Source organism: Aspergillus eucalypticola (assembly GCF_003184535.1).
Source record: "Aspergillus eucalypticola CBS 122712 chromosome Unknown BO83scaffold_11, whole genome shotgun sequence".
In the NCBI taxonomy this organism is placed as follows: domain Eukaryota; kingdom Fungi; phylum Ascomycota; class Eurotiomycetes; order Eurotiales; family Aspergillaceae; genus Aspergillus; species Aspergillus eucalypticola.
The window spans coordinates 75,729-98,041 of record NW_020290285.1 but is presented as its reverse complement, the minus strand read 5'-3'; the positions used below and the strand labels follow the sequence as shown (position 1 = coordinate 98,041).

Sequence of the window (22,313 nt, the reverse complement as noted above, 5' to 3'; positions counted from 1 at the left end):
TAGGTCTTAGAAAGGTTCGGAAAAAGAAGCTACATGCTTGGATCCCTTGTGACCTTAGTAGTAAGACGCACCTATAAATATATAGATTCAAAATTGTGTTGCGGTATCGATTTCTTCTGTACGATTGTCAAACATGCAACTGCACTACAAGGTCATATGGATGACAGGAGTTTGTATGAGCTTAGAAGTTCCATGAGTGCTCAGTGGCTCAGTGGCGGTATCAGAACGAATCGTAGCACCGGATAAAACTACATTGGGCATCGATTAGTAACTTTTATTATAATAATATCCGGCTGCCCGACGTCTATAGTTATGAAGTTACGTTTTGTTGTATATTGTACTTCTGCTAGTCCATTTATTGGGCTATGGTAATGGCCTGGCTATGAAAGTGGCACAGATTCGCCACAGTTTATGGTTGTAGTCTGGCTGCGGCAGCGGCAGATCGTATGGAAGATGTCGATCCCGTATATTGCTTTGTCAACTATGGGTCTCAGGCTGCCTTTTCCTTCTAGTCGTGAAAATAGTATGTTCAATCGAAAGTTCCATCGAATTCTCAACCAATCTGCATAGGGGTGATAAATCATAACAGTCCCTATTGTATAGGGGGAAATGACAATAATAGACCACTACTATTTATTTAGATGCGGCGTTGCTGGAAATAGTCTACCTTTAGCCTCTAGTTTATTGAACCCACTTCTAAGGGTATAAATAACATACCCACTATGCAGTAGATACTTACTCTATTGAATAGTAGATCGAGCATCCTGATACACCACTATTTATTAATGTTATCCACCCCGACAATTTTGAAGTCGACGTGTAAAGCCACCTCAGTTTATAATCATCGTCAACAAACGGAGAACCACACCCCATCAACTTCTCTTTCTAGTACGATTGGTGGGGGCGGATGTTGATCGCATGCGGCACAAGCAAAACGACATTAGAACCAGGGTAGAAAAAGCAAAGGAGAAAAAAGGCCCGAGCGGAGATGCATGGACATCACGAGCCCTTCTCAGCCAGTCAGCGATTGTCCATTTCCCCCAACCGACATCCCAACCAGCCTGATATGACCGATGAGGACATGACACCCCCGTACTATTCGATGCAAGCCTGCTGCATGAGCAAAAAGCAGACAGGCAATCTAATGAACGTCGACATATCTAGCAAAAAGTATATGATGCAATGACGGGAATATTGGGAACGCATCTAATGGGTCCAACAGATGAAGAAAGAGCCCAGTAAGTAGATAACGCAGTACAGTAGAGGATTCTCGCTAGTCAATCAATTAAATGCCTCTCTAGAATCACGTTGTTGTTTGCCAACCCAAAAATTGAGAGCAACCTCCGGTGCAACCTAAAATGCCCAGTTCCTACCCATGAAACCCGCACACAAGAAACAATCCACATTTCTACACCTTTTTTTCGATACACATTTAGGCTTCTGCAAAAAGAAACTTTCCATGGGGGTTGGATGAAGGGTGGGATGCACAGCCAGTCACCACGGCGTCCACCTGCGCATGTGCGGTGCCCGATAACCCACGTGCCGTCATCATGGAAGGTTATCGCGTACCACATAAATCCATGAAGGATAATCCAGTTGTAGGGTAAGAACCCTGCAACCAACCCTCCTACTCCTAGACGCGGGGAGGGGGCGCACGGGCACGAGGCACCGGCCTTGATATGCTCGATGGAATCAAGTGGAAACGTTTGCTTTTCCGTCTACTACTCTTTTAAAACCAAGGAAGTGGAGGTGGTGATTGTAGTATACGTCCTATTGAAATTACCTCATTGGGGGGGTCGGTTGGGTTTTGAGGCGGGTATCACAGGCTTCGTCACCGACTTACTCTTTGTAGTCTGTGTGAAGGTAATGACGAAAGCATCTAGGATGGAGGGGGGATATGGGGATAATTTTATGGTTAAATTTGCAAAGATGAAAAAACATATGAGCCCAAGAATGGAGTGGCTTTCTGCATTAAGTAGTATCTACTGAGTTACTACGTATCTACTTCTCGGTATGGAAAGTGTGAGAAGATAAGCCGGTGTGTGTGTGTGTGTGTGCGTGTGGAAATTCTACAAAATACGGTAAGATAACGTGAGGACAGAAATCAGGGCCGATTGCCCCCGGAAGCTCCCGGCGCTGTCTACGGCGGGCCTGAGGTTGGCAACCAATCAGCCGGGCCACGGGCTCGTACGGCGGACTGCTTGCGTCGGTAAGAAGGAGGTTTTGGGTCTGACAGGATGGATAAGGGGAACTTTATGGGAAAGATGTCGATGATAAGAGGGTCGTACTGGAGACATACCAGGCAGTTCCATCCTTAAAGGAGGTCGTCATCCCACACTAATTATCTACTTAGTTTACTGTGTATCTCACCGGAGAGAGGGGGTTCATCTTCAATCAAATCAATTTAACTTAACTCCTTTTTGCCAGGGATCTTTTTTCAAAAAAAGAAAAAAATAAGGAACAAAATACCGTACCTTTCAAATCTGGCATCTATTGAGTTATTTTATTTTTATTTGTTTTATCTTATTTCCAATCAATAATACACACACCTACTTAATTCCCTTTTTATTTTTGCCCCGAAAGAAGGCGCCTCCTTCCCGGCTGACAGACATTCCATTATTGCTATTCTTACTACTATTGACGGACTGCAACCACCACTCCTTGCGTTTACCCCCCTCCTTCTCCTCTCCGTCTCATTTCCTCCTTCTACTTGCCAAATCTCCTTTCTCTCCTCTCATCCTGTTCCTCATCAAAGAACTTCCCAAGGCTTTCTGACCTCCCCCCTGGTTCTTGTTGGCTCGATCATCCTGGTTCTGCTTGTCTCGACCTGTCGCGTCATTCTTCCTATCAACTCTCCTGCCCAGTAGTACGCTGAGTTAGCGCGTCGCATCGCATCTACCCTGCATACTACGCCTCAGCGTTGCGTCTGCACAGCTGTCCCGACTGTGATCTGCCTTTGCGAACAGTGCACTGTGAGTAACAAACCCTCAGATAAATTTTCCAACCAAATTCCTTTGAGCTCAATTTTTGGTTTTCGTTCCTTTTTGTTCCTTTTTGCCTCCGAACGCGTGAATCTTATACTTCCCAATTGTCCTCCTGAGTGTGGGACTTAGTCATCTGTTCCATTGGTTGGCCTCATGCAATGATTGGCGGATGGTCCTCTGACTCATTTGATAAGCAGATTAGCCACCCTCAGGTCCCCCAAATAAAAGAAAGTATCTAGATCCTCTTGTTGGTCTCGATCATCACCATGGCTTTCATGAATACCACCTCCAGCATTGCTATGGCCCTTGCTGGCAAGACGGCCTCTGTCGATATCCCCAAGCCGCGCTCCGGTTTCACCCCGGGCGGTCGTGACTCCGCTCGTCCGGGGCATCCTGTCATGTTGCCTACTCCGCCCAACTCCATTTCCCCCACTTTGCCTCCGCAGGGCTTCAGACGCCAGGGCGCTAATCACCCTGGATACTCCCCGCTGAGCTCCTCGCATGTGGAGTCCGATGTTGAGCTCGGAGATGCCGCCGATCATACGAACAACTCGAATGAAGCTCGTCCGTCGGCTCATGATCTAGATAGCACCGGGGCTATCACGCCCGGCATGTTGGCCAAGTGCCATCTCCCGGAAATCATGCTGCAGCATGGCCCTTTGGCTATTCGCCACCTCATGGGCTATTTGACCACTAGTGTCCCGGGATTCTCAGGCATCCCGCCTGCCAAAGCCCGCAGGCTGGTGGTCGCTGCGCTGGAAGGTCGAGGGAGCGAAGACAAGAGTGGCGGTCGTGATGGTGATGTTATCTTCGAAAAGGTCGGCTGGGGACGCTGGGATGCTCGCCGTCGTGGTGAGCCTTTGCGGGATGCGCAACACCTCAACGTGTCGCCACCCGCCAGTATCTCCAACTCTTTCCCGCAACGGGGCATGCAGATCCCTACGAAGCGGGGAAGCGTTCAGCCCTATGGCAGTAGCGTTACTGGCGACTCCGCTGTCTTCTCTTACTCGGAGATGGACTACGGTGGACATGATATCAGCATGCTGGAACATGAGGCTGACAAGATGTCACTCGACGGAAACGAGCGCGAGTACTGCTCGTCGTCTGAGGCCCCGGACGACGAGATGCAGGACGAAGACTGGGGCGAAGAAGACATCACAGACGAGGAAGATTGGGCACAGATAGGTGCTGATGCGCTTCGCGCACGATCATTGAATGCCTCGGGAGGCTTCGTGAATGGGACACATAATTCGCCACAGCTGCGCGGCGGAGGACCTGCTGCGTCGTCGCTGGCGAAGTCTGCACCGCGCAGATTACCGGTTCAACAACACGGCTTTACCCTCCCGGAGGGTGTCATGGGTGACCGCGAGGAGCGTGCTGCAGTCGAGGCGCTCCTCCGACTCGGATCAATGTAATCATATATATACTTTTGGCAGGCGTTTGTCAAGAACATCTTGTGTTCTTGCAACCCTGCAACGTCTCTTTGAGACTTGAGGCTGGTCCCATTTCCTGATACATACTTTTACGTTCTACGATTACTTTTCTTGTTCAAAGAATACACCAGCAAGCTGGACGACGTTATCGATACGACTGGTTCGATCCTGACGATGCATTGGGTTTGGGTTCTGGGAATGACCCCGGCGTTTTGGCATTTCTTTAAACAACATTTACATAATTACATCGACCTGGTACAAGGTTGATGAACCTGTTGCCTATCAGGCGTTCTTGGGGGTGCGTTTCAACACACCTACTGGCACCCCGGACCACTCTCCATTCTTGCAATTATTGGAACACATGATTGTTGCATGGCAGCAAACTGCAATGGACTACTTCTATCCATTCAATCCATATTGTTTATATGGTTCTTACGACTCAGTGTTGATAGCTTGAGTCTGCCGAGTGAGGCATTGGACATATTTTTTACACATAGAGATAATAAATATACGGTCTATGCTTGGTCTCGGCCACATAGTCATACACATACTCATGCCTTTACCCGTAGAGTTTCGTAGTATGTACTAAATTTGGTATAATACGTTCGAAACAAACGATACTTAGTGTTCTCTATTGTTTATCTCACTCACAACAGTTAAGTAGCGACATAAAGAATTCAAAAACAAGTTACGTAGTACATAGTTTACAAGACCAAACACACCCACCTTTTCATCCCAATCCAAGCCCCGAGCACAACCTATACCGTTCCCTTCCCAACCCAGCAAATACTAGTAACCTAATCAGACACACTCAAACAACCAAACCAACAAACCAACGCCCACCCATCCCAACAGATATCCATATCATACATACACACCCCAAACCAACCCTACCCAACATCCTCCCTACCTCAACCAACACCCCTATATAAAAGAACTAAATCACCGATCATGAACCTCATTAATCCTCTTCCATACCTCCGCCTCCACCTCGCCCAACTTCCGTTCCGCCCACCTCATCCACCCCCACACTCCATCTTCACCACCCTCCGCATCACCCAGATCCACCCTCCCCGACGACGACGCATCCGGCTCATAATGCAGTGGCAGCTGCGCCCCCGCAGAAGTCACCGTCGTAGTGGCCGTCGTGGTAGCTGTCGTGGGGGGCTGGTAGAGGGAGCCGTAGGGTGTTGTGGTCGAGTTAGGGATGGGGTTGGAGGTTTGGGTTGGTGGTCGGTAGCTGCCGTAGCTGTAGCTGTAGCTTTGGGGGTGGGTATGGCTGGATGGGGGTGTTGGGGTGTAGGAGGATGCTGTGGGTGCGGGTGCGGGTGCTGGTGCTGGTGTGATGGTTGGTGGAAGAGGAGGTTCGGCTGGTTTAGGCGCAGGGGGTGTTGGTGAAGGGTTCGAGGTGATGGTAGTGGTGGTGGATGTTGGAGCTGGATGGTCAGTGGAAGATGTCGGGGGAGGGATAGGGTGGGCGCCTGGTTGGGGTGGTGGTGGGGATGTAGATGAAGCTGGAGGGTCTTCGGTGGCAGTTGTGATGGTGGTAGTGGCTGCTGCGGGTGTCAATGGCACTTGGGTGTCCAGGGAATTGGTTGCTTGGGTTGGAAGGTCGCTGGGTTCTGCGGTGGCGTAGATGGGAGAGTAGGCTGGAGCAGTTGCTGTCGCGGAGGTGGTTGCGGGTTGGGTTGTGTCTTGCTCTGCCTCTGGTTCGGAGTCGGCGGCGGCGGCAGCTGGGCTGGAGGTCCGGGGAGGGACCTTATCTGTGGTGGAGGAACTGGTCATTTTGGATATAGGTGGAATTGGTGGAGGGGATGTATAAAGGGAGGAAGGAAGCTATAACTATGCGATGGAAGCTGGAGCAGGGACCGACGTCATGGAGCTTTGTTGCACGTGACGTTGTCATTGGGTCAGGTGACCAGAATGCTGCAAATTTTCACAGCAACTATGGCATCTACTTTACGGCTAAGAACTGATTTGATCCAAGGCAGGACATACTGATTTTGATACCAAGGTGGAGAAAGTACAGTTGGAAGAAAAAAAGAAATAAGCTTGCGGGCAGTAAAATACAACTGGTACAAGAGGAAATATCACACGATTCTATGCTCAAGATTATTGATATCACTCTTGACGCATATTTCTATCCTCCGCAGCACCTCCGGCATCTGGTAGTTACACCAAGACACCGGCAACCCCATTTCCCCGATATCATGACTGAAGCAGCTTGAAATTAATCAAGCGCTTAGCCAGAGCCACCCTTGTACTTCTTGCCGAAGAGGATGAGCTGGACCTGGTCGTAGATAGACAGGACACCAGCACCGGCAACACCACGGAGGATGTTAGCACCGGCACCCTTGAAGAGAGACTTGACACCCTCCTTGGCGACGATCTGGCGAGCAGCATCCATGGAGGACTTGTACTTGACGGCCTCACCGGAGGTCATCATCATACGACGACGGATGGTGTCCAGGGGGTAGGAAGCGATACCGGCACCGGTGGTGACAGTCCAGCCGAGCAGGAAAGAGGCAAGGAAGTTACCCTCGAGAGGACCAACCAGGACAACGGGCTTGATGGAGTCGTACATGCCGAAGTACAGACCACGGTAGACAACGATACCAGCAACGGAGGGACCGAAACCACGGTAGAGACCGGCAATACCGTCGGAGGCGAGGGTCTTCTTGTAGACGTCAACGAGACCGTTGAACTGACGGTCACCACCGCCCTTGGCGGACTTGGCGTCGTTGGCAAGACGGGTACGGGCGTAGTCGAGGGAGTAGACGAAGAGGAGGGAAGTGGCACCAGCAGCCTGAAGCAATTGTTAGCGTGATCGCTCGAGTATTAAGCTGGATATAGGGATACATACACCACCGGAGGCAAGGTTACCCATCATCCACTTGGTGTATCCATCACGCTCCTTCTTGTAGGAGAACATGGACTTGTAGGTGTCACGGAAGGCGAAGTTAAGAGCCTGGGTGGGGAAGTAACGGATAACGTTGGCAGTGTTACCACGCCACAGGGAAACAACACCCTCGGAGGCGGCGGTACGACGGAAGCAGTCCATGATACCGTTGTACTTGCGGTCGAGACGACCAGCGCGAAGCATCTCATCCTGAAGGGCAATCGTATTAGCATCTGTTTGGGTCGATCTCATGTTCGGACTGTCTGGAGTGAAAATTTTTGCGCCCGGCTGAATTGGCAATCTTCGGTCGGAGAGATGCCGTTTCGAAGACGCAATTGCAGATCGTGCCAGCAATTTTCGTTCCGGCAGTGCGAGACATTGGTGTTGAGGCTTAACCAACCTGGTTCTGGATGAGGAGCTTGATACGCTCGATGGGGGCGGCAGCAGTCTTGGAGACGGCAGCGGAGACACCACCCACTGTACCAGTAGTTAGTATCAAATTCAGGTCATGATAAATAATTCGTATTGCTCGTTGAATAGGAATTGATCGATCGTAGTATAAGGATCGATCATTCGGGGCGAGCTGGAATGCACATACTCAGGAAGTCGACGACGAATCCCTGTGAAAATTTTTCATCAGCCACCTAGTCCGGCAACAACACCATTGAACCGGGCCAAATTGTTCGATCATCGTGTCTCCAAGGAATGGAGTACTCGATCTTCGATATTAAAGACCAACTTCAACCGATTCCATCGAGAGCGCGACATCCGACAACCTGGCCTTTCCGTTCGTAGGGGACAAGTAGGAACTTACGGGCATGCCGAAGACGGTCTTGTCGGCCTGGTTAACATCACCCTTGGCCATTTTGACGGCTGTGATAACGAAAACTAAGGAAAGAAAGAGAGGAGATGGATGATAGTGCCAGTCAAACAGGACACTTCAAAGGGGATGGAGAGAAAAGGAAGAGAGGAAGGGAAGGGAGGGAAGAAAAAATAGCGAGCGAAGGGCTCTTGTAAGCGGGAAGAAGCGAGCGGAGACGCTAGGACGCTCTTGGGTTTTTCGCTGGCCTGAATTTGCAGTGGCAGCGGCGGCGATGGGCGCCCCGGCCCAGTTTCCATTGGCCGGATTGGTTGGCCCGGTACGGAGTAGGGAGGCCCTCCCATTGTTAGGGGGAACGAAAAAAAAAAAACAAAAAAAAAAAAACTGGACCCGGCGCTAATGCTGGCCCAGGCAACGAAGAGCCGATATCTCCCGATCGCGCCAGTAACCAACTCCGACCGCTGACATTATTGGGAAATACCCTTTGATACCTTAGTTACTATGAGTGAATTTCTGGTCAAAGAGCAAGAAAAAGCCACTTTCATCTTCATCTCAGCCTTCATGATAGCGATTATACCTACGGAATGATATTTTGGAATATATCAATCTAATAGCCTCTGAAACGGCATGTTAGCTCTCGATATTTATTTTCTTGGGTCTTTTTTTCATCCCTTCCGTAGTCTACCGATCGGTGTACTCGCAATCACCGCTCGGTCCTTTGCTGATTGACCTCAAGACCATAATTTACATGTTTGGGCCCTTTCTCCGTAATTCGGCTTTGTAAGATATCCATTCCTCTCCCATTTCCCCGTCTTGACCGAACCAAAAGCGTTTTTCTTGGAGAGTCCACACTTTCGCGCTCCATCCATGGGGAACCGCCCCTTCTTCCCATTTGGTCCCGGATATCCGATGGCAAACGCTTGCCTCTCGGCCTCCATCTTGTGCACTTTGACTTATTCGTGCACAACGGCAATTGCAGGAACGGGATTGTCAATTTGCGTCAGTCTCTGCAGAAATTGCTCGAAAACTATTCACAAATTTTTACTCACTTAAGTACCTACGCTACTACTTATCTATCTGCAGCATCCAAACGGAGTCCATGGTTTCTGGACCTTCCTACGCGCCACCGGGACTGATCAGGTGCGTGCGGCGTCTTTCGGCTGACATGCCGCGATTTCCCCGTTTTTCTGCTCCGGGCGGAAGTTCTCAGGTACGGAGACAGAGCGAGAGACAAGAGACAGAGACAGAAGGGGGTGGCCAAGGGAGCAGCGATCGCAAACACGGACAACGTCGGTAATATGAAGTATCCCATAGGTTGGTATTCTATCATACTCTCTCCGGTTAAATACTATCAGTTCTTATCATCCAAGCTTGGTTCCCTATGAGTAGGACTACATGGTTATGCTGCATTTCGTAGGCAAGGGCACAGCAGTAGCATATGCTTGTTGCTAGAGGTTATGTTATATACCTCAGACCGTACTCCTTTTTATCCCTCATCCTAGTGTCCGAAGATCGCAAGTAATCGTTTTTTTAGGGTACTAAGGGGTTATTCATTCAACTATCACCACTCTTCAAAAACCGAACAACTATGTTATATTCATTCATACAAGAGGTATACACATGACCAGTATATCCATCCGATCCCGACGTTCTTCCACACTATCCCAGTGCCAGCATCATCTTTTCGTATGCAGCCAAAGAAGACACGAGACCTACATTACCCAAACAGGAATTGTCCCAGCCGGGACCCACTGTTTCTGCTTGAAAGTGACTAGTTCCATTTTTCCACCTTGGTCCTCCTCTTTCTGTCTTTCTTTTTTTTTTTCTCTTCTTTCTTTCCTTTCCTCCTTTTTTTATTTTTATTATTTTTTATTCTATTTTTTGTTTGTTCGACGGGGCGGGCAAACCTGACAAACTGTTCTCTTTTCATCCGGGACCCACCCGCTTAAAAAAACATGGGGATACCACTTTTCATCTGCGCCGTTGTGCCAGCAACGGGAGGTTCTGGTGTGGTTTAGGTGTTATTAAGGCTCGTTTCTGTAGCATGTTGGTTGGGCTAATGTTATTGGAAAGTTCATGATTGGTTGATTTGCTGTTTATGAAGGCCATTTGCTACAGTAGTAGTAGTTCATCGTTAAGTACCATGTAGACTGAATTGTGTTTACATGGTTCGGTCTCCGCGAAAATATATAGCATCAGGGAATTCAATTCAAGAGTGAGTACTACACTCAATTATCACATATCCAATATTCATCACATGTTCCCGACATGGTACTACAGTAAAAACACCTCGGTTCTATCAAGGGAATTGATATAAAACTAAGTACCTGATCATTTGACTCAATGAACTCTTTGCTATGCAGTAGGTAAATATATTTGTAACTTTTGACCAGCTTATCTACCAACAACGTAGACAGCTTTCATTACCGATACGCCGTTATTGAACAATGAAAACACTGTCTAGTATATCATAAAATCCCAGATGCATGTACAGTAAGAAGCACCCCAGGTTCAGTTCTTCTTGTTTCTCTTTCTCCTCTTCTTCTTGGGTTCACCCTCACGGATATCAACCTTACCGACATTGTCCTTCTCCGGTGTAGGTGCCCGTGGCGCCTCCTCGGAAATCCTGGGGCCTTCTTCGTCACCAAACGTATCCTTGCGCCATTGCCTTAGACGGGCCTTCTTGCCCAGCTTCCTCTGATCCCGACTCTTCTTCTCAGGGTCACGGAACGATGCAAGCTTTTTCAAGCCCGCAAACTGGTTCAAATGGGTGTCGTCGGCCATGAGGATATCCCGTGCAGTCAATCCAAAACTCTGAGGCGATGTCTCCCGGTAGCGGAATCCAGTAGAATTCTTCTTGGTCGCACCCGGAAGAAGGCTGATATCGAGGTCCAAGTTGCGATCCACGGCCTCCTGAATACGAAGGCGGTCTTTGCGCGCTTCACGCTTTTTGTCTCGTTTCTCCTGCGCCTTGCTCTTCTTGTTACTTCCCTCTTCATCATCCTCCATATCGACATCAGAGGCATCCACGGCGGGCTTCTCCTCTTCCTCGAAGTCGGGCACGAGATCCTTGATATCGATATCATCATCCCACGTAGGTTTCTTCGGATGCTTCTTCTTCTTCCCTGACTCATCACCGCTTCCTTCCTTATCACCCTCCGCGTAGTAGTCTTCACCAAAACGTTTCTGCATTTCCTCCTCCCAGTTCTTGTCATCCCAGGCAGCGTCCAAGAAGCTGACCCAATCTTCGTCAGTCAGCTCATTGGCACGAAGGCCTGCAACCTCCTTGATTTGGTTGACCTTCTCTTGAAGTTCTTCCATCTTGAGTTTCCGCAGGCGGTTCTTTTCTGTCTCGCGCTGCTTCTTCTCCTCTTCCATCTGCTGTCTCTCCGCATCTCTGCGTTTCTTCCGGCTGCTCTTTTCTTCTCTGCGAACCGACTGCTTGTTAGTCAGGTCACGAGAATGGGTGATTAGAGTAGCGTTGATTTTGCTGGGGTCTTCGAAGCGGAAGTTGTATGCCTCTTCGAATGCCTCGGCCCGTTGATCCTCCTCTTCGTCATCAGACTCGAATGGTTGAAGTTCCGATCTACCAGCAGGTATCCATGCTCTTGCCGACATGAAGTTTGAAAGGAAGGTTTCCGGGTCTTTGTCCGCATTTTCAACATCTAGGTTGACATCCTTCTTGGGCTCCGGAAGAGGTTCAGGCGCCGATTTGGCAACAAGGAAATCATCTTCGTCCTCCTCCTCACCCTCATCACCTTTACCGGCAGCGGCGTGCATTTCGCGGACAACCGCATCCTTCAATTCCTCTTGCTCCTGAGCGTAGGTCTTCGGCGCATCAGATGCCTCCTCATCTGCCAGGTTGGCGCCACTTAACAGATTCTCACGATGATAATCGCGAAGAGTCATAGGCTTTTCTTTCTTTCCAGTGCCTTCGGTTTTCGCCTCCTCGTCGGCTGCGGTGTAGAAAGTGGCATTGCTATCATACACCCGAGGGTCCTTTGATCGGATTGCGTTCAGCGTGGCCATAATCTCGGCATCCAAAGCGGCGGTAGCCAATTCTCCATCCTCGTCCTCTTCTTCAGAGGTAGAATCATCCTCCGAGTCGCCAGACTCATCTTCACCTTCGCGATCACGACGTTTGCCTAGCACAGATTTTCCGTATTTGGACTCCACTATCGTAGAATAGATTTTAGTTTCTCTCCACATGCAGGTTGTAGAAGTGTGACATCTTACATTGCTGCTTCTCTTCTCTCTTCTTGTTGTATTCGAAGCGGCGCGCATACTCTTCGTTGATCTTGAACGTGATGTCCTCGTTGGTGATGGGAACTCCGCCGGACTCGTCTCCTGAGTCGCTGGAGCTGTCGTCATCGAGCAACTTGCGCGACCTCTTGGCTGGGGGCTCCATTTCGAAATAACAGACACAGCTGTTGGGAGATCACTAGAATGTGAAAAGCGATCGATGGAAGTGGTTATCTCCGACCAAATGCGCCTCCCAAAAGAAAATAATAGCGGTTGCCGGCAGAAAAAAAAGTCGGCGGGGCTCACCGCCCTACATGGCCCTTTGTTGCCTGGGGACCCAAGGCCGTCAAAGGGAACCACTGACGTAGCCAATTAGATCATGCGCGGGCCTGTATCCGCCGATGGCTCGAGCAAGAGGCGCTCTGTCTCCTAGTAAGCTTCCTCCACTAGCCATGCTACTTTCCCACCTTCACCTGTATCCTTGAGTTTTGCGGATGCTTCATTTCTATCATTATTCTTTGATTTGACCAGGGGCCTCATTGCTGCCTTGTCTTGCCGCTACTTCTGCTCGCATCAAGTGTATGGCTGGTGACATACACTAGATGTCGACTCAGCCGCAGATCCCATTACCCCAGGTCGGGAAGCTCGTCAGCGTCGTGTAAGTCCTCTGAATCAGCTCTGCTTCTTCGAATCGCTGCGTAGGTTCCTTTCTAACCCTTCCGGTAAAGTCCAGTTGGTCTAAAGGAGGCTGCTCTCGACTCGCCCACATTCCGAGCCACCACCCTTCACTTCTCCGACCAGATCGAATTCCTCGAAAGATGGCTCGACGGCTATGCGAGGGCCGCTTCCAAGCTCTCTTCGGAGCTTGCGGCAATGGAAAGCGCGGCGAACATCTTCCTGTCTTATTCTACGAACCCCCTACTGGTCTCCGAAGCCGTCCTGGATCATGATTACACGCTGCAGTCGATGAGGAGGTGTGGTGACAGCACCAAGGATATGTGGAATGGGCTGATATCCACTGTCAAAAAGATGGAAAATCTTATTGCTGAGCCAATCCGGGCCTTCATGCATGAAGATTTGCGGACTTTTAAGGTACTTGACTGGTTGCCCCTGAAACTCGTGCGGATGTGGCTCTTACCCCGCTATAGGAGATCCGTCGCAACCTCGAGCAGACACAGAAACAGTACGACTATCTGTTGGCCCGATACTCGTCGCAATCGAAATCGAAGGAGCCTTCTTCATTAAGAGAGGATGCCTTTCAACTCCACGAAGCTCGCAAAGCTTACCTCAAAGCGTCGATGGACTATTCGATACAGGCCCCCCAATTGCGGAACGCGCTCGACCGACTGCTAGTCCGGGTATCGTATGATCAGTGGCGGGAGCTCAAGATATTCCACAACAGCAATGGCACGGCGTTCGCGAAATGGGGTCAGGAGATGGATCGCATCAAAGGCTGGGCTCACGAGATGGAAGGGGGCGAGCGATCTTCCAAGCGGGAGCTTTTGACTTCGAGGAAACAGATCGAAGAAGCAGCAGAGAATGCAGCTAGGCCATCTCGAGAACTAGAAGACTACTCTTTGTCCACTGTTCCCTACCTCGGCTCCCGGCCTCTGTCGACAACCAGCATGAGCAAGGAGGCTAGACCCGAGAAGCAAGGATGGGTATTCCTGCGAACTCTTTCTGGGAAGCCTACCCGGACTATCTGGGTTAGACGGTGGGCATTTTTGAAACACGGCATTTTCGGCTGCCTTGTCCAAGGCTCGCGAACAGGTGGCGTTGAAGAGAGCGAAAGAATAGGCGTCCTTCTCTGCAGTGTTCGGGCTGCCTTTCAGGAAGAGCGCAGGTTTTGCTTCGAAGTTAAAACCAAGAGTAATACCATCATGCTCCAGGCTGAAACTCAGAAAGAACTCATGGACTGGATTGCTGCCTTCGAGGCCGCCAAGCGGAAGGCTCTGGAAAATCCGGCTAGCACTGATCTCTCAGTGTCCGGCAAAGTTACCGTTCAGGATCCTGCTTTCGCAATCTCTCAGCCCCCAGCTCCCGAGTTTGCTGCCGATCCTTCTGATTCGCTCACTCCCCGTGCCAGTGACGAGCAGAGCTCTGCAGATCGCAGCGGGATGCTCGCCCTACCTGAAAGAGACCCATCCACCATGAGGAACAGCAGTGATCTCAGCAGTTATAGGAGGTTGACGACGCTGGATTCCGAAAGCTCCGCACGCGAACACGCATCGCGTATAATGCAGAAGCTGGACCTTCACCGCAAATCAAACAATGCAGTGGCGCCGTCCACTTCGTTGCCGGGTGCTGGAGGTGGCATAGCAAGCTTGATATCTGCCAGTCACAGTGCTCTGGGGCCGGGCAGCCCCCCTTTGCCCCTCGATGCTGATGGGACTAGGACTCGTAGCTCGACATTTGGCAACGATCCCCCCTCTACCCTTGCCCCAGGCACCTTGGCAAATCCACCTGCCCCAACAACTATGAGCAAGGCTGCTGTGATCGTAAGCAATGAAAGGGGTATAGGACTGGGTCAAGCCGACAAAACCGGAGGAATGCCGAGTGGCATGATGGCTAATCTGTGGGGTAGTTCAAACTGGGGCTTCATGAATCGGATTGAACGTGAACGCATAGGACTACCTGGCGAGCAGGTCTCAGGCTCCTCAGACAAGCCGGCCTCGCCAGCGAATGATCCATCTAAACAATTCCTGACAGCGGAAGCTGACACGTCTAGTGGGTCCCCAGGGAATAAGCCGCCGAAGTCTGGGCCACGTCACAGGCAGACGGTGAGCCTTGACGGAGACTCGTCCAAGATGCAGCGGGCATTGCTTGGCGATGCGCACGACTATCCCAGTTACTACCCGCAGCAGCTTAAGATTCAGGATGCGCAGTTTCGGCTGCTATTTCCTGACATCAAAAAAGATGAACCTCTGGTTATGGTGTTCCGCGCTACCTGGAATCCTAACGATCAGCAAGATTTCCCCGGAAGGGCCTACGTTACGACCCAAAACATTTACTTCTACAGCCACCATTTCGGTCTAGTACTCACGACGTGTATCTCATTGGAGAGTATTAAAGAAGTTACTGCTGCCCCAGGAAGGGACTGTGACTTTTTGTATCTTCATATGATCCCTCCTCCAGGAGACGATACTCCGGGTCGTGGAACTGTTAAGACATTCCTTGAGCCATTGCGACTTCTTCAACGGCGACTTAACTTTTTGATTCATAATTCCACTGCCGCCGAGCCACTGGGCCTGGAAGCAACCTTCAAGACCTTGACCCGGATGGAGAGTGAAGCACTAACGCGGACTCCTAGCCTTGATAGCTGGGAGGATGTAGCTGCTGGGGACGATCATGTTGAGGAAGGGGAAAGTGGCACGGAACCTCCGAAGAAAGACGTTGGTGTCTATATCGATAACGACCTGGACATGCATAAGAAGAATGGCAATGGCAAAGACACTCCCAAGTTCAGACTACCAACGCAGCCTGTTCAATATGTACCCCAAGGAGATCTTCATCTGGCAGCCGAAAAGGTCTTTGATACAAGTGCTAAAGCGGTCTTCCATATTCTCTTCGGGGACAAGAGCGCCGTCTGGCAGCTTCTCCTTCATCAGCGGAGAGCGAAGGGTAAGTTAAGTTTAGGGCTAACGCTGGCTATTGCTAACCGAGTACAGGTATCAAACAAGGACCTTGGGTCAGACAAGAGTCCAACCATCTTAGACGAGATTTCCATTATGAAATTGAGACAGCCGATGCTCTTGGTACGTCGGACACCCTAGCATGCCCTGTATCATTTCCACTAACTCAATCTAGGACGTACCCATACCAAGGAGATCTCGGATTATCAGATGATTGATGTTTTAAATGATCACCTCTGCTATGTGATTACAGACAAGCGGACGCCTTGGCATCTTCCTTTCAAGAGATCCTTCAGGCTGGTCAGCAAGGTTGTGATTACATTTGTCGCAAAGGGAAAGTGCAAGCTCTCTATCTATACTAAAGTGGAGTGGCTGTGGTCCCCATACGGCCTTCAGCGTAAGTCCTTGCCCCTAGAAGAGCCAGCGGCGCTTGCTAAGATATCTTAGATATCATTGATAAAAACGCCACCAATGATTTGGAGCAAGACGCGTTAGATCTCGTCGATCTAGTTGGCGACCAGGTCCGCAGGCTAGGCGCGCATAGTCGCACCAAGAAGGCCATTACAATTTTCGGACACATTGGACGTCAAAACTTCTCCTCCCAATTCTCGCCACAGACCGACCTACAGTTGAAGCTGCGCAATCCGCGCATTCAGAGGTCCCTGCCACAGCTCCTCTTTGAGACGTGTGCGTCTTTGACTGAGAGCATTGTTTCTGACCTGATGATGTGGACGTTCGCTTTCCTACGTTGGGTGTGGAAGACCACACACGCAAACAAGGTCATTCTCATCTTATTATTGTCGAGTATGTTGATCAATGGGTTCTATACATCCCGCGATGCCTATGAATGGTGGCACGACAGGACCGTTGGGAACTTCATGGCCCGCATCGGAGTTAGCCCCGACAACGTCATGACCAAAGCTATTTACATGAGAGATATCGACGACGCGATCGCCAATACAACAATTGGCCACGGTAGTGAAAACGTGAGTGATTGTTTCGCAACCTTCCACCAGCAGACCGTACGCAGCCCAGGAAACACAATCTCTCTGGGAACGTCAGGGTTCCGGGACTCCATGACCAGGAGTGCAGCCCGACGGATCCAGCAAACGCGCGAACGGTTGGGTTCATACCGACACGATCTTCTGGTAGCACTCCGTGTGGTTAACAGCATCGAAAGAGAAGTGATCCAAAGCGAGTGGGAGCGATGGTTGCGACAGGAATTGCGACGTTGTCGCCAGATCCAGATTCTTCTCGGCAAGAATGAAGGTGATGAAGACGTGGACCTCGAGGTGGACCGCTCAGGGCCGAGTGTCTTTGCCGAACTCACCGATGATGTTCAGCAATGGTACGAAACGTACTGCACTAGCTGCCAGGCGGAACACGCACAAATTGAGGATGAACGTCCCTTAGGTGCGCCATGAGTTGTTTGTTTTTCACAACATGGCTGAGGATGCATGGCTGTTTTGTCTGTCCCCGTTACTTGCTTGTTCCCACGATACCCGGCTGCAGTTGCTCATCTGTCCGTTTCGTCGAATGCCTCTGTGAGGTGCTTGGTCCGGTTCGTCTCTTGTTGCTGTCTGTCATCCGTGTATATAATTCTTGATCTTCTTCGGTGTAAAGATAAATTGGAAGGAATCACTTGCTTGCTTGCTTCTTGCTGTACGCTCAGCAGCATATGTCCCTGAGTTCCTTCCCCCCCAATCGTAGATTAATTCTGCCTCGGCTTCACCGCACCATCCTGCACAACATAATACACCACCGTCCCATCACCCCCCATCCTCCTATCCACCATAGCCAACAACAACCTCTTCCCACCCCACTCCTTCGTAGCCCTCGCCTTCTCCCGATACTCATAATACTCCCTCAACTTCTCCGCCTTCTCCCCTGCCCCTCCTCCTTCCAGTACTTCTCCTTCCCCGCTACCCTCAGGCAACGAATCAAACACTCCCGCCAACTTGCGCAGCGTCCATGACTCGCCCTGAACCGTGGGAAGGACGAACATGCGCTCTAGCTCGACGTCGTCTTCGCGCAGCCCGCGCTCCAGCATGAAGAGCTGTTCGTCCGGGTGGATGTAGAGATGGTGCGGGGGAATGCCGGAGATGAGGTAGAGGGGTTGTTGCTGTTCGGAGCTGCTGGGGAGGTGGAGGTCGTGCACGCGCAGGGAGGTCCACAGGTGTTGGTGTTGGAGGTTGTGCAGGATTTGGAGGGTGTTTGCGGAGAGGGGAGTCGGTGGTGGTGTTGTGGTGGATGAGAGGAGGGTTGTGAGGGCGGAGGGGGGGAGGGGTGTTGTTGCTATCATTTCTGGTGTTGATGGAGTGACTTGTTGTTCTTGGGATGGTGGTGGTGGTATTGTGGCAGTCATGGTGGCGGTGGTTGTGGTTGTAGATGGTAGAGTTGAGGCGGAATTGGAGGTGTAGCAACAATGGAGTCTAGAAATTCGAATGGGGTTAATTCGTTGATGCGCTTGTGGTCAGGATTGATAGGGAATAGACGGATAGGACTTACCTGGCACAGGTAGACAGGTAGGAACTATAGTTCGCGATTGAAGTTCTAGAATTAAATTAAGGGTCGAACAAGTGAGACCGAAGAATGAGACTCGGCGGGGCGGAAGGAAAGAAAAAAAAAAGGGCGATCGCGCCGAGATTCCGCGGCGGTTTTGGAGACGCGCAGAAGAACACATGGCATCATCGTTTTCTTTGCTCAACTATAAAGTCAACTGTCTGCTCCATCGAGGCTTGGTTTGACTGTCTGTCTATTTTCATATACCCTTTCTATATTCGTCAGTGTTTGGCGATCCACTCCTGATTATATTCTTGCCCTCGTCCTCTTTCTTATCTTTCTGCAAATAACCTGGACGAAGTATAAGCGCTGCTTTGGTTCCTCGTCGATCATGGCGCGCCAGAAACAAGCTGCGCCTTTGCAACGCGCCACCTCCTCTGAACTGATGCATATGCCTCCGGATGATTTGCAGTCGCTGGATAAGAAGATGAATGGAAAATCTTCCGTCGCAAATGGAAGTGCTTCTGGAAAGCATGCGGCGCAGGAGAATGCGCCGGACACCCCCGGCTTGATGCAGCTTGCGATCTGTGTTCTTGGAATCTACGCTTCATTGTATGTCTTTCGTTCGTGGTGTTGAGAAGTTCCAATGTCATTGAAATGCTGACTGCGACCGTCTTAGTCTTTCCTGGGGTGTGCTTCAAGAAGCCATCACCACCGTGTCCTATCCTACTCATCCTCCGACTACTGAAGTCCCCGAACCACCGACAGAGCGCTTCACCTACTCGATTGTCCTGAACACGATCCAGTCGACCTTTGCCGCCATCACCGGCTTCCTGTACCTATTCTTTTCAACCCCATCCGGCCAGAAGATCCCCTCTCCCTTCCCAACCAAGAAAATCGTCTTTCCCCTGCTCCTGGTCAGCATCTCCTCGTCTCTCGCATCGCCCTTCGGATATGCCAGTCTCGCGCACATTGACTACCTCACCTTCATCCTCGCCAAATCGTGCAAGCTCCTGCCCGTCATGTTCCTGCACCTGACCATCTTCCGCAAGAGATATCCCCTGTACAAGTACGGCGTCGTTCTCCTGGTCACCCTTGGAGTAGCTACATTCACCCTTCACCACCCCGGCACCAGCAAGAAGGTCGCCGCATCAGCTGCGAAGGGCCAGTCTGGCTCAAGCACATGGGGAATTTTCCTCCTTTCCATCAACCTGCTCCTGGACGGCCTCACGAACACCACCCAGGACCACGTCTTCAGCTCTCCGCAGCTGTACACGCGCTTCACGGGGCCGCAAATGATGGTTGCCCAGAATGTCCTCTCGACCGTCCTGACGAGCAGCTACCTGTTGATCATGCCCCATCTGTCCTCGACTGGCATTCTGCACAACCTTTTGCCCTTCCCCATTCCTCCATCTACAGAGACGGAGCTGCACTCCGCCATTGGCTTCCTGTCCCGTCACCCGGAAGCCCTGAAGAACGTGCTCGGATTCGCTGCCTGTGGAGCCATCGGACAGCTGTTCATCTTCTACACGCTGTCGCGCTTCTCATCCTTACTCCTGGTCACGGTGACGGTCACGCGCAAGATGCTGACCATGCTCCTGAGTGTGTTCTGGTTCGGCCACTCCCTCTCCGCAGGCCAGTGGCTGGGCGTGGGTCTTGTCTTTGGCGGTATTGGCGCTGAAGCTATCGTCCAACGGCAGGAGAAGGCAGCCAAGGAGCGAGCGAAGGCTGCTAAGAAGCAGTAGTCGGTGATTAATACTCGCCTCATGATAGATTTGTATTACTTTTCTGCATATGTACATATAGTTTCATTATCATTATTATTAGACTTGATCCGATCTCATAGATTGATTGATCATCTGAATTCTTCATGCAATATCCACACCAAGCCTAGCATAGCCCTAACCATAGTAAAAGAAGCAGTAATAGTAATACGATAGTTCACTTCCTCCCCTCAACCATGATAATATGGTATCCAAACCCGGTCTTCACATCCACGTACTTCGGGTTTCCCGTCGTACTCGGCTCCAAATCATACGCTGCCTTCTCAAACGTCGCATCCAGACTGCCCCGGGTCTTCCAGCCAAGGGAGCCGCCTGTACCAATTTCCTTAGCATTAATATCACCAAGCCAATAGTCACTCCAAGGGAGGATTGAACAACATATAGAATAGAAGAAAAATAGAGGAATACATACCCTGCCGAGCCTTATCCTCCGAAAATTCCCTCGCAACTTCGTCGAACTTGGCTCCGTTGCGAAGCTTCTCTAGGGCTTCTTCCTTTTTGGAGAATTTCTCGCACTGCAGCTTGGTCAGTTACTGGACCCGGTCGCTAGATTATTGTTCTATGCATAGCCATCATCTTCTCGTCTTCATTGACAGATAGACATAGGTAGATGGTAGGAGTATATCCCCATCACATTAAAGAAACACACCCCACCACCAAACCAAAGCTAGAAAACCACCTGCAACCACCCAACAAAACAAAAGTAATACAAAGAAGTGGAGAGAGACAGAGGAAATACGTACAAGAATATGTCTCACGTTAATAGCATTCGCAGGCTTGAGACCCTTTCCGCCGCCTTTGCTGTTGCTGTCTCCGCCATCCTTGCCCTTCTTGTCGCCGCCTTTGTTCTTGGGTGCCATGGTTTATTACTTCATTAACTTGAAGTTGAGTATGTGAGGAAGATAACGAGGACGCGTGTTGAAAGGGGAAGATGCAGTGGTGATGGTCAGACGAAAGATGATGTTTGCTGTTGCTGTTTGCATATGAAGCAAATGATTCCCACCCCGCCGAGGGGATGCTTTGTGGTGTGGGGTGGTGGCCTGAGGCAGATACAACGCCATGTTTTGCGGAGCGCAAATAAACGCTTGAGTGAGTAATCTTACTTATACTTCAACGTGCCTAGCTGATTAGTTGGGGGTATGAATATAGATCTTGCACACCTCATATCTATGTCTTTGGATGACTATAACTAATCTGTCCTAAGTACAACCAATTAGCAAGCCACCGTTGACTGCTCCGATAGATCTAGACCGTAGGTCTGAATGATACACAGTAACTAACCCTTATAACAAAAACCACGACAAAAAGAGGTCTTCAAGGCAACGCTTATTTAGGCTTTCAACGAGTCCTTCATCGTAGGCCCCCTGGAGGTGTGACACCCGGTCATATAATCATGATCGAGAGTGAATATAGACTTATAAGTTCATGCGACTTCTGAGTCTGTTGACTCAGAATTATAGTCTCCTACCGGATAGTGTAGTTGGATAGTCCGGATGATTCACTCCTGAAGCGCACCAGGAGCGGATCGTGACAGGAGGCACGCTTGACAGGCCCTCCTTAGTTGATATAGCACTTGACGGAGCTTTTCACACGAAGTGCTCGACGCAAACAGTCAGCAGCCCCATCCAGGCAGGTGATGGAGCTGTTCTGGCTTTCTATGTTCAAGGATGTAGAATAGTACATGTACTAGCCAGAAAGTAAATGAGCTTGCTTTTGGAGGCGCTTCGCAGTGCTCTTTAGGCTGTCGTTGGACAAAGCGCGATATTGGAGGTTTGGATACGGCGTTACGCTGACTTGTCTCTCACCATCTCGAGCGGTATAATACACCATGGGAGCCCTCTCAATCCCTCCCCTTCATCTGGATGATACGACATCTAGACCCCGAAAGACGCTCTATTGAGAAGGCTGGCGCTTTAAATCACTGGTGGAAGATCCAACAACAGTATCAAAGAATCTGAAGATAGCCTCAGACCCCGGACTGATAGTGTTGATAAGACTGAACGACGCAGCATTAATA

General features: G+C 50.3%; 9 protein-coding genes across 9 annotated transcripts; 3 read left to right on the top strand and 6 right to left on the bottom strand.

Annotated features, from left to right (window-relative positions):
- Nucleotides 1-2,854: 2,854 nt before the first annotated feature.
- BO83DRAFT_21203 (uncharacterized protein) lies at nt 2,855-4,594 on the top strand. The gene has a single exon (XM_025526723.1). The coding sequence runs from the start codon at nt 3,251-3,253 to the stop codon at nt 4,397-4,399; it is 1,149 nt and encodes a 382-aa protein (XP_025388391.1). The 5' UTR covers nt 2,855-3,250; the 3' UTR covers nt 4,400-4,594.
- Nucleotides 4,595-5,046: 452 nt separating this feature from the next.
- On the bottom strand, nt 5,047-6,241 carry BO83DRAFT_378032 (uncharacterized protein). Its single transcript, XM_025531150.1, has one exon. The coding sequence runs from the start codon at nt 6,200-6,202 to the stop codon at nt 5,360-5,362; it is 843 nt and encodes a 280-aa protein (XP_025388390.1). The 5' UTR covers nt 6,203-6,241; the 3' UTR covers nt 5,047-5,359.
- Nucleotides 6,242-6,449: 208 nt separating this feature from the next.
- BO83DRAFT_378031 (putative mitochondrial ADP,ATP carrier protein (Ant)) lies at nt 6,450-8,248 on the bottom strand. The gene is made up of 5 exons (XM_025531149.1): nt 8,131-8,248; nt 7,915-7,936; nt 7,717-7,793; nt 7,281-7,526; nt 6,450-7,223 (listed from the first exon to the last, which is right to left on the bottom strand). Exons 1-5 carry the CDS (start codon nt 8,179-8,181, stop codon nt 6,660-6,662), a joined length of 960 nt encoding a protein of 319 aa, XP_025388389.1. The 5' UTR covers nt 8,182-8,248; the 3' UTR covers nt 6,450-6,659.
- Nucleotides 8,249-9,116: 868 nt separating this feature from the next.
- Nucleotides 9,117-9,611, bottom strand: BO83DRAFT_21041 (uncharacterized protein). Its single transcript, XM_025526709.1, has one exon. The coding sequence runs from the start codon at nt 9,464-9,466 to the stop codon at nt 9,206-9,208; it is 261 nt and encodes an 86-aa protein (XP_025388388.1). The 5' UTR covers nt 9,467-9,611; the 3' UTR covers nt 9,117-9,205.
- Nucleotides 9,612-10,507: 896 nt separating this feature from the next.
- Nucleotides 10,508-12,612, bottom strand: BO83DRAFT_378029 (ribosome biogenesis protein Kri1). Its single transcript, XM_025531148.1, has 2 exons — nt 12,373-12,612; nt 10,508-12,311 (listed from the first exon to the last, which is right to left on the bottom strand). Exons 1-2 carry the CDS (start codon nt 12,542-12,544, stop codon nt 10,648-10,650), a joined length of 1,836 nt encoding a protein of 611 aa, XP_025388387.1. The 5' UTR covers nt 12,545-12,612; the 3' UTR covers nt 10,508-10,647.
- Nucleotides 12,613-12,836: 224 nt separating this feature from the next.
- On the top strand, nt 12,837-17,651 carry BO83DRAFT_378028 (putative transcription factor SipA3). Its single transcript, XM_025531147.1, has 6 exons — nt 12,837-13,036; nt 13,107-13,470; nt 13,527-15,999; nt 16,047-16,133; nt 16,186-16,407; nt 16,458-17,651. Exons 1-6 carry the CDS (start codon nt 12,981-12,983, stop codon nt 17,432-17,434), a joined length of 4,179 nt encoding a protein of 1,392 aa, XP_025388386.1. The 5' UTR covers nt 12,837-12,980; the 3' UTR covers nt 17,435-17,651.
- On the bottom strand, nt 17,578-18,591 carry BO83DRAFT_21035 (uncharacterized protein). The gene is made up of 2 exons (XM_025526706.1): nt 18,519-18,591; nt 17,578-18,442 (listed from the first exon to the last, which is right to left on the bottom strand). Exon 2 carries the CDS (start codon nt 18,373-18,375, stop codon nt 17,722-17,724), a length of 654 nt encoding a protein of 217 aa, XP_025388385.1. The 5' UTR covers nt 18,376-18,442; nt 18,519-18,591; the 3' UTR covers nt 17,578-17,721.
- A 154-nt stretch (nt 18,592-18,745) lies between these two features.
- BO83DRAFT_407849 (UDP-galactose transporter HUT1) lies at nt 18,746-20,372 on the top strand. The gene is made up of 2 exons (XM_025533998.1): nt 18,746-19,124; nt 19,192-20,372. Exons 1-2 carry the CDS (start codon nt 18,904-18,906, stop codon nt 20,255-20,257), a joined length of 1,287 nt encoding a protein of 428 aa, XP_025388384.1. The 5' UTR covers nt 18,746-18,903; the 3' UTR covers nt 20,258-20,372.
- On the bottom strand, nt 20,293-21,270 carry BO83DRAFT_378025 (peptidylprolyl isomerase). The gene is made up of 3 exons (XM_025531146.1): nt 21,040-21,270; nt 20,709-20,811; nt 20,293-20,608 (listed from the first exon to the last, which is right to left on the bottom strand). The coding sequence occupies exons 1-3, from the start codon at nt 21,154-21,156 to the stop codon at nt 20,454-20,456; spliced, it is 375 nt and encodes a 124-aa protein (XP_025388383.1). The 5' UTR covers nt 21,157-21,270; the 3' UTR covers nt 20,293-20,453.
- Between the last annotated feature and the right edge of the window lie 1,043 nt (nt 21,271-22,313).